The following is a 14630-nucleotide window of genomic DNA, read 5'->3' as shown; positions in this document are numbered from 1 at the left end:
CTGCTGCACAGTACATCAAGAGGAAAACCGTGACAGCAATAGTTTGAGTGTTGAAGAACTTCATGATAGTAGGAGCATGAGTTTTTGGTTTCAGGACGAGATGAAGAAATCTTTTGTGGTACTGAGTTTCTGTGTCTCAGTTCAACCCTTTTATGTGTGTGCGTAGAGTGTGGTGGTCTGGGATTGTATGATGTAATATAGTATTAGGTCCGTAGGTACATCCTGTTCTTCTATCTTGCTCAACCCTTAGTGCGTAAGTATAGTTTACAGTAGTTAATAATTAGTAGGGTAGTACATATAGGTACATCCTGCTTGTGCTTTCCTCTCACTCAACCCTTTAATGTGTGGGTAGTGTGCGGTAGTGCGTGGATATTATTATGAGTATAGGGTTAGGTACGTCACTGGTGCCTTATAGGTCATGTAGGAGTGTTGTCAACAAGTACTGTTCCAGGAAGCTTATATATTAATTGTAGGAAGTTAGTATGAATTATAGGGAAGTTTGGAGAATAGGAAGCTTGCAGTATAGGAAGATCATATATGAATATGGAAAGTTTGTATGAACTATATAAGGAAGTTTTTATTATAGGAAGCTATTATAATGATGTCATAAGGTGCGTATGTGTTGGTATTCTACTGTTGAGATTGTGTCCCCTCGGTCTGTGTGGCAGGTAGCCGGAGTCATCAAGCATCACATGTGCATCATCATTTCTGAGACTCTTATAGTTTAGTCATTCAGTTCAATGTGCAAGACCATATGTACATGTATTGTAGATTCCATCCTACACAAAATAATTATGTGTTCATGCATCCTTATAATGACAATTGTCTTATATTCTACACAATTATACTGTTTGTAACAGTGTTTATAATAATTGTTGGATGTTCACTTGGTACATACGCTACATGTCAGTACTTGGTCAACATCATATGGAGGACACTGTATCCCGATGCATGAAGTTCTCACATGATATAGTACCGCTCCATTTGTGTTTTCATATGATCCAGGAAGAGGAACTTGATCTTTGTCTACACAAACAAACTCAGTGCGTTGACGCTCGCCTGAATTACCTTCACTCTGTAGATAGCCGTAGTACTCTCTTGTCCAGTTTGGAGGGCAGCTGGTCTTGGCAGGAATCATCACTTTAGCTGCTCTTGTCGTAGCATGGCAAACAGCACATGGTACATTGTGATCATGACTACCAACAATTGGATTTTCGTATTCTGTGCCATGAATATGGGAGAACACACTTGGGGGTATTTTGGGCGTCTTGAGGGTTTGGTAGTCTGGGTCATTTGGAAGACAAAGAAAGTTGGCTCCACCTCCTTTTTAATTAAAAAATACTCCGCTCGTTCTCCCAGTATACAGCATCTGTGTACCAGACACACTCGGACAAGCATCGTGGCCCCACCTTGTGTATGTCACCCCTCCGGAGAGAACACCTGAGGTAATGGAGAGCTCTCTAAGCTGTAATATAAGTACAATCACAATATCTTACCTGCTGCACATGAGATACTATTCGTCGAGAGGAAAACTGTGACAGCAATAGTTGAAACAGCAATGGAAACAATGAAGAACTTCATGATTGTAGAAAGTCGAACTTTTGGTTCATAAGGCAGAACCGATTTTGTGTTTCCCTGCTCGATGTTTTTATTTGTGTGCCTAGTGTGTGTAATGTGTTAGTATAGTAGTTAAATAGTGGAGTAGTATGTACTAGCCTCGATTCCAGGCCGAATTCACAGAGGAAAGAGGTACATACAGCATCAATAGAAAAAAAACCTTTGAATCGAGTCTAGTAGCTGAGGTATAGCTAGGTACTTTACTGGTGTGTAGGAAGGTTACTTGTTAAGCTAACACAGCTACCCGTACCCATAGGAACCTATAAAAAGTGGGACACATGTACATATGCATGTTGGTGTTCTATACAGCATGTGTTAGCATTAAATAGAGAATAATACCATGCATGATTATATTCAAAATTCTTATATCTCTACACAAAATAATTGTTTGTAAGTCTTGCAGTGTTTTCATATTTGTTGTATGTTTAGTTGGTACATTGTACAGACTGCATGTCAGTGCCCTGTTAGTCTTGAATGGAGTGCACTGTATCCCCGTAGGTCATATACCTGACCAGATTAATACACAGATCTGCACTACTTGCACGCATGATCTAGCTTATACAGTAAATGATATTGTTCGTACCTAGAAGACCTTGTGTTGTTGATGTTGTTTGGATTCATGCTGATTGGCTACACTTAAGTGAGGTACTGGTTCTGTGACTTTTCATGACAATTATTACGTCATCGTTATGAATATCATTAAAATATTTGCGGTTGCATTATGGAAAACATGGAGGTTTTAGGGAATTCTGGAAGCTCTCACATGTATGATGCAGCTCCATCGATATTTGTATGTGATCCATAAAGAGAGAGTTGAGCTTTGTTCACATAGATCATTTAAGCCTACACGAAAGTAATTATATAGTTGTAGCATGCATGTACTCAACATTTCAATTTACGTTCTTAATGTTCTTGTATTCTACTGTTTGTAAGTTCTACCGGCAGTGTTTTCATTCGTTGTATGTTTAGTAGGTACACACAGTACATGTCAGTACTTGGTTAGTATCGTATGGAGGGCACTGTATCCCGTGGCATGCTGCTCTCACATGATATAGTAGTGCTCCATCGATGTTTGCATGTGATCCAGCAAGAGAGACTTGAGCTTTGTCTACACAAACAAACTCAGTGCGTTGACGATTATTTGCATTATTATCACTCTGTAGATAGCCGTAGTACTCTCTTGTCCAGTGTGGAGGGCAGCTGGTCTTGGCAGGAATCATCACTTTAGCTGCTCTTGTCGTAGCATGACAAACAGCACATGGTACATTGTGATCTTGACTACCAGAAATCGGACGTTGGTATTCTGTGCCATAAATTGTGGAGTAATATGGTGGAGCATTTGTGTTGAGGGTGTGGTACTCTGGGTTGTTTGGAAGACAGAGAAAGTTGGCTCCACCGCCTTTTCGATTGTAAAATACTCCGCTCATTCTCCCAGTGTACAGCATCTTTGTACCAGACACACTCGGACAAGCATTGTGGCCCCACCTCGTGTACGTCACCCCTCCGGAGAGAACGCCTGAGGCTGGGACCGTACGATTAGTCAGGAGGAAAACCGTGACAGCAATGGTTTGAACAATGAAAAACTTCATGATTGTAGAAACTCGAACTTTTTGTTTCGGAATGAGATGTATGCAGCGTTTTTCACACTGAGTCTGTGTGTCTCAGCTCAACCCTTTTATATGAGTGCCTATTGTATGTACAGTGTTGTGGATTAGGATTATTAGGATTAGGAGTAGATAACAGTTGTGCCTCAGCTCAATCCTTTAGTGTGTGCGTGGGTGTAGTGTGGATTGTATTGGGTAGCTAGGTACTTCACTGGTGTTGTAGATCATGTAGGAAGGTTGTCAAGCAAGTACAGTTACTGTAGGAACCTTGTATTCAATGTAGGAAGGTACATACACGTATGTACGTGTGTTGGTATTCTACTGTTGAGATTGTGTCCCTCTGTGTGGCAGGTGGAGTCATTAAGCGTCACATGTGCATCATCATCATTGTTGTGTAGAGTGTGTTTGACTTGTTCTCAAATTCTGTGACTGTTAGTTTAGTCATTCAGTTCAATGCAAGACCATAATATGTATTTAACATCATAGTAGATCCATTAATTCTATCCTACACAAAATTAGTACCATATAATACGTTAAGTATAACAATGTTTTCATTATGGTTGGATGTTCACCTGGTACATACAGTACATGTCAGTACGTCGTTTATATTGTATGAAGGGCACTGTATCCCGTTGCATGTGGCTCTCACATAATAAAGTGTGGCTCCATTGGTGTCTGCATGTGATCCATAAAGAGAGACTTGAGCTTTGTCCACACAAACGTACTCAGTGCGTTGACGATCAGGATAAACGGCGCCACCCTGTAGATAGCTGTAGTACTCTCTTGTCCAGCTTGTAGGGCAGCTGGTCCTGGCAGGAATCATCACTTTAGCTGCTCTTGTCGTAGCATGGCAAACAGCACATGGTACATTATGGTCGTGACTACCAACCATCGGAAATTCGTATTCTGTGCCGGAAATCTTGGAGTAATAATGTTGAGAGTATGTGTTGAGGGTGTTGTACTCGGGTTAGTAGGAAGACAGAGATAGTTGGCTCTACCTCCTTTTTGATTATAAAATACTCCGGCCATTCTCCCAGTGTACAGCATTTCTGTACCATACACATACGGACAAGCATTGTGGCCCCACCTCGTGTACGTCACCCCTCCGGAGAGAACGCCTGAGGCAATGGAGGGCTCTGTGATCCATAAAGAGAGACTTGATCTTTATCCACACAAACAAACTCAGTGCGTTCACGGTCTCCGAGATTAGCCTCACTCTGTAGATAGCCGTAGTACTCTCTTGTCCAGTTTGGAGGGCAGCTGGTCTTAGCAGGAATCATCACTTTAGCTGCTCTCGTCGTAGCATGGCAAACAGCACATGGTACATTGTGATTGTGACTACCAACAATTGGAGCTGAGTATTCTGTGCCATAAATCTTGGAGTATAATTGTGGGAGATTTGTGTTGAGGGTGTGGTACTCTGGGTTGTTTGGAAGACAGAGAAAGTTGGCTCCACCTCCTTTTTGATTATAAAATGCTCCGCTCATTCTCCCAGTGTACAGCATCTGTGTACCAGACACACTTGGACAAGCATTGTGGCCCCACCTCGTGTATGTCACCCCTCCGGAGAGAACACCTGAGGCAACGGAGAGCTCTCTAAGCAGTAATAAGCAAGCACAATGTCTTACCTGCTGCACATGAGATGGTGACGCCTCTACCGGGAAACACTTCCTCCAGATAGTGGCTCAGTTTACTACGAACTGTACTGCTGATGGTGTCACAGCCAACAATGTTTAGACTGAAGCTTTGTGCACGGCCATCGATGCTCTCCACGATGGCTGTCTGCATCAACTGAGCACTCCCCTCGTCTTGGATTAAGGAGCGGAGGAGGTCAGCTAGCGACTGGCCACCATTGGCTGGGACCATACGATTCGTCAAGAGGAAAACTGTGACAAGAGGAAAACCGTGACAGCAATGGTTTGAACAATGAAAAACTTCATGATTGCAGAAGCTTGAATCTTTGGTTTCGGAATGAGATGTATATGCAGCGTTTTTCACACAAGTCGGTTGGGTCTCAGCTCAACCCTTTTATATATGAGTGCCTATTGTATGTATAGTGTTGTGGATTAGTATTATTAGGATTAGGAGTAGATACGGTTGTGCCTCAGCTCAATCCTTTAGTGTGTGCGTGGGTGTAGTGTGTGGGTTGTATTGGGTAGCTAGGTACTTCACTGGTGTTGTAGATCATGTAGGAAGGTTGTCAAACAAGTACAGTTACCGTAGGAACCTTGTATTCAATGTAGGAAGGTACATACACGTATATGTGTTGGTATTCTACTGTTGAGATTGTGTCCCTCTGTGTATAGGTAAAGTACGCATAACGCCATTAAGCATCAATGTGCATGCATCATCATTGTTGTGTAAACCAAACTCACAGCAATAATACCATAGCATGTATATTCAACAGATATATTCTTGAACTTAATTCTAATATCCTACACAAATTAATATACCGCATGCATATATACCATGCATATGTTCAACATTAAAATTTATATCCTTACTGTTCTTATAATAATTATACTCATTACTGTTTGTAAGTATATTATACTCCAGTGTTTTCATACTTGTTGGATGTTTTGTTCAGTTGGTACATACGGTACATGTCAGTACGTCGTTTGCATTGTATGGAGGGCACTGTATCCCGGTACATGTGGCTCTCACATGATATAGTGTGGCTGCATCAATATTTGCATGTGATCCATAAAGAGATACTTGATCTTTGTCCACACAAACGTACTCAGTGCGTTGACAATCAGGCCAAACGGCGTCACTCTGTAGATAGCCGTAGTACTCTCTTGTCCAGCTTGGAGGGCAGCTGGTCTTGGCAGGAATCATCATTTTAGCTGTCCTTGTTGTAGCATGGCAAACAGCACATGGTACGTACATTATGGTTGTGGCTACCAGCAATCGGATGTTCGTATTCTGTGCCGGAAATTTTTGAGTAATAGTGTGGAGAGTATGTGTTGAGGGTGTTGTACTCAGGGTTAGTAGGAAGACAGAGATAGTTGGCTCCACCTCCTTTTTGATTATAGTGCACATGAGATGGTGATGCCTCTACCGGGGAAGACTTCCTTCAGATAGTTGCTCAGTTTGCTACGAATTGTACTGCTGATGGTGTCACAGCCAACAATGTTTAGACTAAAGCTTTGTGCACGGCCATCAATGCTGTCCACAATGGCTGTCTGCATCAACTGAGCACTCCCCTCGTCTTGGATTAAGGAGTGGAGGAGGTCAGCTAGCGACTGGCCACCATTGGCTGGGACCATACGATTCGTCAAGAGGAAAACCGTGACAGCAATAGTTTGAACGATGAAGAACTCCATGATTGTAGAAGCTTGAACTTTTGGTTTCAAAATGAGATGAACGCAATTTGTCACACTAAGCCAATTGTTGTATGTGTGCATGCATGCAGTGTTGTTGATTGTATTTAGTGGAGTATTATATAGGTATATAATATACTGTTTTGCCTCAGCTCAACTCTTTAATGTGTGGGTAGTGTATTTAATATTCATGGTGTTGTAGATCATGTAGGAAGGTTGTCAAGCAAGTACAGTTATATCGTAGGAACTTTGTATTGAATGTATAATAATATTAATATAGGAAGGTACAATGTCATGTACTTATTGGTATTCTTACTGTTCAGATTGTGTGAGTCTGTACTATGTAGCTATGGCCTTAGTGTACTGGTCATACTGTGTGACTGTATATATAGTGTAACTGGTATATACTGTTGCGCATGCAATTTTTTGACTGCTGTGAATATAATTTTAGTATTCAACATACAATCGTCATTATTAAGTCCATAATACTACACTAATGTACTCTAGCATGTGTTCAACCTTCCAACATACATCCTAGTCTCCGTAATCATTTAATTTCCTTACTCTCATAGTTTGTAAGTATACTACAGTGTATAATTGTTGGATGTTTACTTGGTACATACGGTACATGTCAGTACGTCGTTTGCATTGTATGGAGGGCACTGTATCCCGTGGCATTCGACTCTCACATGATACAGTAGTGCTCCATTGATGTGCGCATGTGATCCATAAAGAGAGACTTGAGCTTTGTCCACACAAACGTACTCAGTGCGTTGGCGATCTCCATAATTACCCTCGCTCTGTAGATAGCCGTAGTACTCTCTTGTCCAGTTTGGAGGGCAGCTGGTCTTGGCAGGAATCATCAATTTAGCTGTCCTTGTCGTAGCATGGCAAACAGCACAAGGTACATTGTGGTTATTACTACCAGCATTTGGATATTTGTATTCTGTGCCATAAATTGTGGAGTAATATGGTGGGCGATTTGTGTTGAGGGTGCTGTACTGGGGGTCATTTGGAAGACAGAGATAGTTGGCTCCACCTCCTTTGTGATTAAAAAATGCTCCACTCATTCTCCCAGTGTACAGCATCTGTGTACCAGGCACACTTGGACAAGCATTGTGGCCCCACCTCGTGTACGTCACCCCTCCGGAGAGAACACCTGAGGCAATGGAGAGCTCTCTTAGCTGTAATATAAGTACAATCACAATATCTTACCTGCTGCACATGAGATGGTGATGCCTCTACCGGGGAATACTCCCTTCAGATAGTTGCTCAGTTTGCTACGAACTGTACTGCTGATGGTGTCACAGCCAACAATGTTTAAACTGAAGCTTTGTGCACGGCCATCGATGCTTTCCACAATGGCTGTCTGCATCAACTGAGCACTCCCCTCGTCTTGTATTAAGGAGTGGAGGAGGTCAGCTAGCGACTGGCCACCATTGGCTGGGACCATACGATTTGTCAAAAGGAAAACCGTGACAGCAATAGCTTGAACTACGAAAAACTTCATGATTGTAGAACTTTTGGTTTCAGAATGATGAGATGAAACGCAATATTTGTCACGCTGAGTCTGTGTGTCTCAGCTCAACCTTTTATATGAGTGCCTATTATTGTATGTACAATATTTAATATTATTGTTATAGTATTGTTAGTATTAATAAGATTATAGATAATTATAAAGGTATCCTGTTTTTGCCTCAGCTCAACCCATTATTTTGTGCGTAGTTAATATTAGTACTTCACTGGTGTTGTAGATCATGTAGGAAGGTTGTCAGGTAACACAGTTACTGTAGGAACCTTGTATTTAATGTAGGAAGGTACATGCACGTATGTGTTGGTATTCTACTGTTGAGATTGTGTCCCTCTGTGTGGCAGGTGTAGTCATTAAAGCTTAAAGCATCACATGATGTGCATCATCATTGTTGTGCAGTGTATATGATCTGTGTTTGATTTCTGTTTCATACAATAATTTCACTGCAAGACCATGATAGCATGTATGTATTCATTCAGTAATCTATCCTACACATGTACATGTAGAATGTGTTCAACATTTCAATTTACGTTCTATATTATTCTACACAACTACTGTTTCTAAATCCTATATACTTTAACAGTGTTTTCATTTGTTGGATGTTTAATTGGTACATACGGTACATGTCAGTACGTCGTTTGAATTGTATGGAGGGCACTGTATCCCGTGGCATGTGGCTTTCACATAATAGATTACGGCTCCATTGATGTTTGCATATGATCCATAAAGAGAAATTTGCTCTTTATCCACACAAACAAACTCAGAGGGTTGATGGTCTCCGAAATTGTTTTCACTCTGTAGAAGCCGTAGTACTCTCTTGTCCAGTTTGGAAGGCAGCTGGTCCTGGCAGGAATCATCACTTTAACTGCTCTTGTCGTAGCATGACAAACAGCACATGGTACATTGTGGTCATGACTACCAGCAATTGGACGTTCATATTCTGTACCGTATATCTTGGAGTAATATTGTGGAGAATTTGTGTTGAGGGTGCTGTACTCGGGGTTGTTTGGAAGACAGAGAAAGTTGGCTCCCCCTCCTTTTTTTGAAAAAAAATACTCCGCTCATTCTCCCAGTGTACAGCATCTGTGTACCAGACACACTTGGACAAGCATTGTGGCCCCACCTCGTGTATGTCACCCCTCCGGAGAGAACACCTGAGGCAACGGAGAGCTCTCTAAGCAGTAATAAGCAAGCACAATGTCTTACCTGCTGCACATGAGATGGTGACGCCTCTACCGGGAAACACTTCCTCCAGATAGTTGCTCAGTTTACTACGAACTGTACTGCTGATGGTGTCACAGCCAACAATGTTTAGACTGAAGCTTTGTGCACGGCCATCGATGCTCTCCACGATGGCTGTCTGCATCAACTGAGCACTCCCCTCGTCTTGGATTAAGGAGCGGAGGAGGTCAGCTAGCGACTGGCCACCATTGGCTGGGACCATACAATTCGTCAAGAGGAAAACTGTGACAGCAATAGTTTGAACTATGAACAACTTCATGATTGTAGAACTTTTGGTTTAAGAATGAGATGAAACTGAGTATGCATGTGTGTCTCATCTCAGCCTTTTTATGTGTACGTACTGTATGTGTTGTGGTATTAATTATTAGTAGAGTAGGAATCCTGTTGTACCTCAGCTCAACCCTTTATTTTGTAGGTAGTGTGTTTAATATTAGGGAGGCTATAGGTGCTTCACTGGTGTTGTAGATCATGTAGGAAGGTTGTCAAACAAGTACAGTTACCGTAGGAACCTTGTATGAAATGTAGGAAGGTATACATGCACTTGTTGCATTTTATTTTGAGTGGGCAGATCAAAGGAAACACTGTGCCAATATCTGCCATATGGCACAGGTCAAGCCTTGAACTGTGCCACTATCTAGATACTGGCACAGTATGGCTGAAGTTACCTAAAGCCCACCGTCCACCCAGTAACCTGAAACGGTCCCTTTTATAGTATAACACTGTTAAACAGATTCAGTGGTAGGCAGATAACGTTTTTCATGCGTCTGGTGCATTCCACAGCCACCACAAGTAGTTGAAACTAGTTGTCCTATAAAAGGAGTGATGTGTACACGGAAAGGAATGCACAAGGAATGCAGTTGTTACACAGCTCACTTGTGCGCACATTGGATATAATTATTACCCGAGGCGCGCGTGGGCGGCCACGGGTATAGTAGTCTGTTGGTTTGTTTGTTTGTTTGTTTGTTTGTCTGTTTGTCATGAGTATATCTACTCACCTGGATGCCATAGCGCTGCGTTTGCAGCATAGGTAGCCTTCACATAACAATATCTTGGTTTAAATAGAGGCAGATTATGATGTTAAAGCTTCTTTTTCGAGCAAAAGCTAAGAAGCTTGAATAAGCTTGTGACTAGGTCTGCTTACCTGGATGTTCTAGCACTGCGTTTACAGCACGAGTAGCCTCCACACAACAAGTTAGTACTTTTGATAGTGGCAGCTATCGGTGTTAAAGCTTCTTTGTCTAATAAAAGCGAGCAAATGTAGCTTGAACAGAACTTGCACATGCGTTACTTATAACTGAAGTGATTCTGTACCAAGAACAATGGAACAGGGTCACTAAAGTAGAAAGCTGTATAATTACTAGGAACAAGGAACAGGGTCACTAAAGTAGAAGCTTGAATTATAGCTCCTGCTGCTGACTGGGATCCTACTCCATGCAGAACCTGGAGCCTACTCCATGCAGAACCTGGAGCCATACTTCTCTGAGACTCCAGGCTTCTTTACTGTGATCCTAATCCACAGTGCATATATCTATCCTGTTCTCAAATGTTTCAGCATGCCTCCAGTCTGGTTTAGTTTGATTGCTCCTGAGTTGCTGTGCAAGTCATACATGATAACAACATCACTATATGCACTGCATTATATTTCTGGTTTCTTCATAATCATGTCACCAGCCGAGGGTTTGCACTTTAGTGCTCTAGTTGGCTCAGTAGTGCCTTTGCCCTCGAGGCCTGCGGCCCTCGGGCCTAAGTCACTACTGAGCCAATATATCCAATGTGGCACACGTGCATGTGTCACAACTATAACATAATTATGTGTTGAGATTGTGTCCCTCTGTGTGGCAGGTGTAGTTATTAAGCATCACATGATGTGCATCATTATTGTTTTGTAGTGTGCATAAGAATTTTTTTGACACTGTTAGACTCGTTAAGTCACTGCAAGACCATGCTAAGTTATCATTAACATGTATTCAACATCCCCATTAACTCTATATTGATCAACTAAGTTAATCATATATATATATATAACGTGTTCAACATTCCAGTTTACATCCTTATTTTCTTAGTTTGTAAGTACTCCAGTGTTTTCATAATTGTTGGATGTTTAGTTGGTACATACGGTACATGTCAGTACGTCGTTTGCATTGTATGGAGGGCACTGTATCCCGTGGCATGTGGCTTTCACATGATAGATTACGGCTCCATTGATGTCTGCATGTGACCCATAAAGAGAAACTTGCTCTTTATCCACACAGTGCGTTGACGGTCGCTTGCATTAGCTTCACTCTGTAGATAGCCGTAGTACTCTCTTTTCCAGTTTGGAGGGCAGCTGGTCCTGGCAGGAATCATCACTTTAGCTGCTCTTGTCGTAGCATGGCAAACAGCACACAGTACATTGTGATCTTGACTACCAACAATTGGAGCTGTGTATTCTGTGCCATAAATCTGGGAGTAAATATTTGGGAAATACGTGTTGAGAGTGTTGTACTCGGAGTTGTTTGGAAGACAGAGATAGTTGGCTCCACCCCCTTTTTGATTATAAAACACTCCTGTCATTCTCCCAGTGTACAGCATCTGTGTACCAGACACACTCGGACAACCATTGTGGCCCCACCTCGTGTATGTCACCCCTCCGGAGAGAACACCTGAGGCAATGGAGGGCTCTCTAAGCTGTAATATAAGTACAATCACAATATCATACCTGCTGCACATGAAATGGTGATGCCTCTACCGGGGAACACTTCCTCCAGATAGTTGCTCAGTTTACTACGAACTGTACTGCTGATGGTGTCACAGCCAACCATGTTTAGACTGAAGCTTTGTGCACGGCCATCAATGCTTTCCACAATGGCTGTCTGCATCAACTGAGCACTCCCCTCGTCTTGGATTAAGGAGCGGAGGAGGTCAGCTAGCGACTGGCCACCATTGGCTGGGACCATACGATTCGTTAAGAGGAAAACCGTGACAGCAACAGCTTGAACAATGAAGAACTTCATGATTGTAGAAATTTTGGTTTCAGAATGAGATGAAACTGAGTCTGTGTGTCTCATCTCAACCCTTTTATGCGTACGCATATAATTATAGTGTTGTCTAATATTATAGTATTATTATAGTTAATATTAATTAATAATTATAGAGTGTAGGTGTTCTGTTGCATGTACCTCAGCTCAACCCTTTAATGTGTGGGTAGTGCATTTAATATTAGCAAGGTACGTACTTGACTGGTGTTGTGGATCCTGTAGGAAGGTTGTCAAGCAAGTACAGTTACCGTAGGAACTTTGTATTCAATGTAGGAAGGTACATGCACGTATGTGTGTGTTGGTATTCTACTGTTGAGATTGTGTCCCTCTGTGTGGCAGGTGGAGTCATTAAGCATCACATGTGTGCATTATCATTGTTGTGTAGTGTGTTTGACTTGTTCTCAATTTCTGAGACTGTTAGTTTAGTCATTCAGTTCAATGCAAGACCATATGTACATGTATTGTAGATTCCATTGATTCTATCCTACACAACATTAATACCACATATATAATTATACGTTAAAATGTGTTCAACATTCCAATTTATAATTCTCATAGTTTGTAAGTACTCCAGTGTTTTCATAATTGTTTGATGTTTAGTTGGTACATACGGTACATGTCAGTACGTCGTTTGCATTGTATGGAGGGCACTGTATCCCGGTGCATGTGGCTCTCACATGATATATTACGGCTCCATTGATATTTGCATGTGATCCATAAAGAGATACTTGAGCTTTGTCCACACAAACGTACTCAGTGCGTTGACGATCGTTCCAATTACCCTCGCTCTCTAGATAGCCGTAGTACTCTCTTGTCCAGTTTGGAGGGCAGCTGGTCTTGGCAGGAATCATTACTTTAGCTGCTCTTGTCGTAGCATGGCAAACAGCACACGGTACATTGTGGTCATGACTACCAGCAATTGGAGATTCGTATTCTGTGCCGGAAATCAGGGAATAATATGTTGGGCGATTTGTGTTGAGGGTGTGGTACTCTGGGTTGTTTGGAAGACAGAGAAAGTTGGCTCCACCTCCTTTTCTATTGTAAAATACTCCGCTCATTCTCCCAGTGTACAGCATCTTTGTACCAGACACACTTGGACAAGCATTGTGGCCCCACCTCGTGTACGTCACCCCTCCGGAGAGAACACCTGAGGCAATAGAGGGCTCTCTAAGCTGTAATATAAGTAAGTACAATCACAATATCTTACCTGCTGCACATGAGATGGTGATGCCTCTACCGGGGAAGACTCCCTCCAGATAGTTGCTCAGTTTGCTACGAACTGTACTGCTGACGGTGTCACAGCCAACAATGTTTAGACTGAAGCTTTGTGCACGGCCATCAATGCTTTCCACAATGGCTGTCTGCATCAACTGAGCACTCCCCTCGTCTTGGATTAAGGAGCGGAGGAGGTCAGCTAGCGACTGGCCACCATTGGCTGGGACCATACGATTAGTCAGGAGGAAAACCGTGACAGCAATAGTTTGAACAATGAAGAACTTCATGATTGTAGAACTTTTGGTTTCAGAATGAGATGAAACTGAGTCTGTGTGTCTCATCTCAACCCTTTTATGCGTACGCATATATAGTGTTGTCTAATATTATAGTATTATTATAGTTAATATTAATTAATAATTATAGAGTGTAGGTGTTCTGTTGCATGTACCTCAGCTCAACCCATTAATGTGTGGGTAGTGCATTTAATATTATAGCAAGGTACGTACTTGACTGGTGTTGTAGATCATGTAGGAAGGTTGTCGAGCAACACAGTTACCATAGGAACCTTGTATTCAATGTAGGAAGGTATATACATGCACGTATGTGTTGGTATTCTACTGTGTTGAGATTGTGTCCCTCTGTGTGGCAGGTGGAGTCATTAAGCATCACGTGTGCATTATCATTGTTGTGTAGAGTGTGTTTGACTTGTTCTCAATTTCAGAGACTGTTAGTTTAGGCATTCAGTTCAATGCAAGACCATAATATGTATTTAACATCATAGTAGATTCCATTGATTCTATCCTACACAACATTAATTCCACATATATAATTATACGTTAAAATGTGTTCAACATTCCAATTTATAATTCTCATAGTTTGTAAGTACTCCAGTGTTTTCATAATTGTTGGATGTTTAGTTGGTACATACGGTACATGTCAGTACGTCGTTTGCATTGTATGGAGGGCACTGTATCCCGGTGCATGTGGCTCTCACATGATATATTACGGCTCCATTGATATTTGCATGTGATCCATAAAGAGATACTTGAGCTTTGTCCACACAAACGTACTCAGTGCGTTG

General features: G+C 41.9%; 4 protein-coding genes across 4 annotated transcripts in view; 1 reads left to right on the top strand and 3 right to left on the bottom strand.

The window, feature by feature from the left end:
- Nucleotides 1–14630, bottom strand: part of LOC135334016 (threonylcarbamoyladenosine tRNA methylthiotransferase-like) — an 86916-nt gene that overhangs the window by 34389 nt on the left and 37897 nt on the right. The gene's annotated exons all lie outside the window — the stretch shown is intronic.
- The window catches only part of LOC135334010 (intermembrane lipid transfer protein VPS13D-like), a 56004-nt gene that overhangs the window by 11107 nt on the left and 30267 nt on the right, over nt 1–14630 (top strand). The window lies entirely within an intron of this gene.
- Nucleotides 4118–6588, bottom strand: LOC135334027 (uncharacterized). Its single transcript, XM_064529063.1, has 2 exons — nt 4850–6588; nt 4118–4797 (listed from the first exon to the last, which is right to left on the bottom strand). The coding sequence occupies exons 1-2, from the start codon at nt 5085–5087 to the stop codon at nt 4319–4321; spliced, it is 717 nt and encodes a 238-aa protein (XP_064385133.1). The 5' UTR covers nt 5088–6588; the 3' UTR covers nt 4118–4318.
- LOC135334024 (short-chain collagen C4-like) lies at nt 12734–13995 on the bottom strand. Its single transcript, XM_064529061.1, has 2 exons — nt 13542–13995; nt 12734–13481 (listed from the first exon to the last, which is right to left on the bottom strand). The coding sequence occupies exons 1-2, from the start codon at nt 13912–13914 to the stop codon at nt 12931–12933; spliced, it is 924 nt and encodes a 307-aa protein (XP_064385131.1). The 5' UTR covers nt 13915–13995; the 3' UTR covers nt 12734–12930.

Source organism: Halichondria panicea, chromosome 3 (genome assembly GCF_963675165.1).
Source record: "Halichondria panicea chromosome 3, odHalPani1.1, whole genome shotgun sequence".
Classification (NCBI taxonomy): domain Eukaryota; kingdom Metazoa; phylum Porifera; class Demospongiae; order Suberitida; family Halichondriidae; genus Halichondria; species Halichondria panicea.
Note: the sequence above shows the minus strand (reverse complement) of the source record. Positions and strands in the feature narration are given on the sequence as shown.

Excerpts from the sequence above, each read along its gene's own strand:
- LOC135334027 (XM_064529063.1), bottom strand. The coding sequence starts at position 5,087 with ATGGTCCCAGCCAATGGTGGCCAGTCGCTAGCTGACCTCCTCCGCTCC. Across the intron at positions 4,798-4,849 it reads CACCATCTCATGTGCAGCAG|GTGTTCTCTCCGGAGGGGTG; the intron begins GTAAGACATTGT and ends CCGTTGCCTCAG.
- LOC135334024 (XM_064529061.1), bottom strand. The coding sequence starts at position 13,914 with ATGCGTACGCATAAAAGGGTTGAGATGAGACACACAGACTCAGTTTCA. Across the intron at positions 13,482-13,541 it reads CACCATCTCATGTGCAGCAG|GTGTTCTCTCCGGAGGGGTG; the intron begins GTAAGATATTGT and ends CTATTGCCTCAG.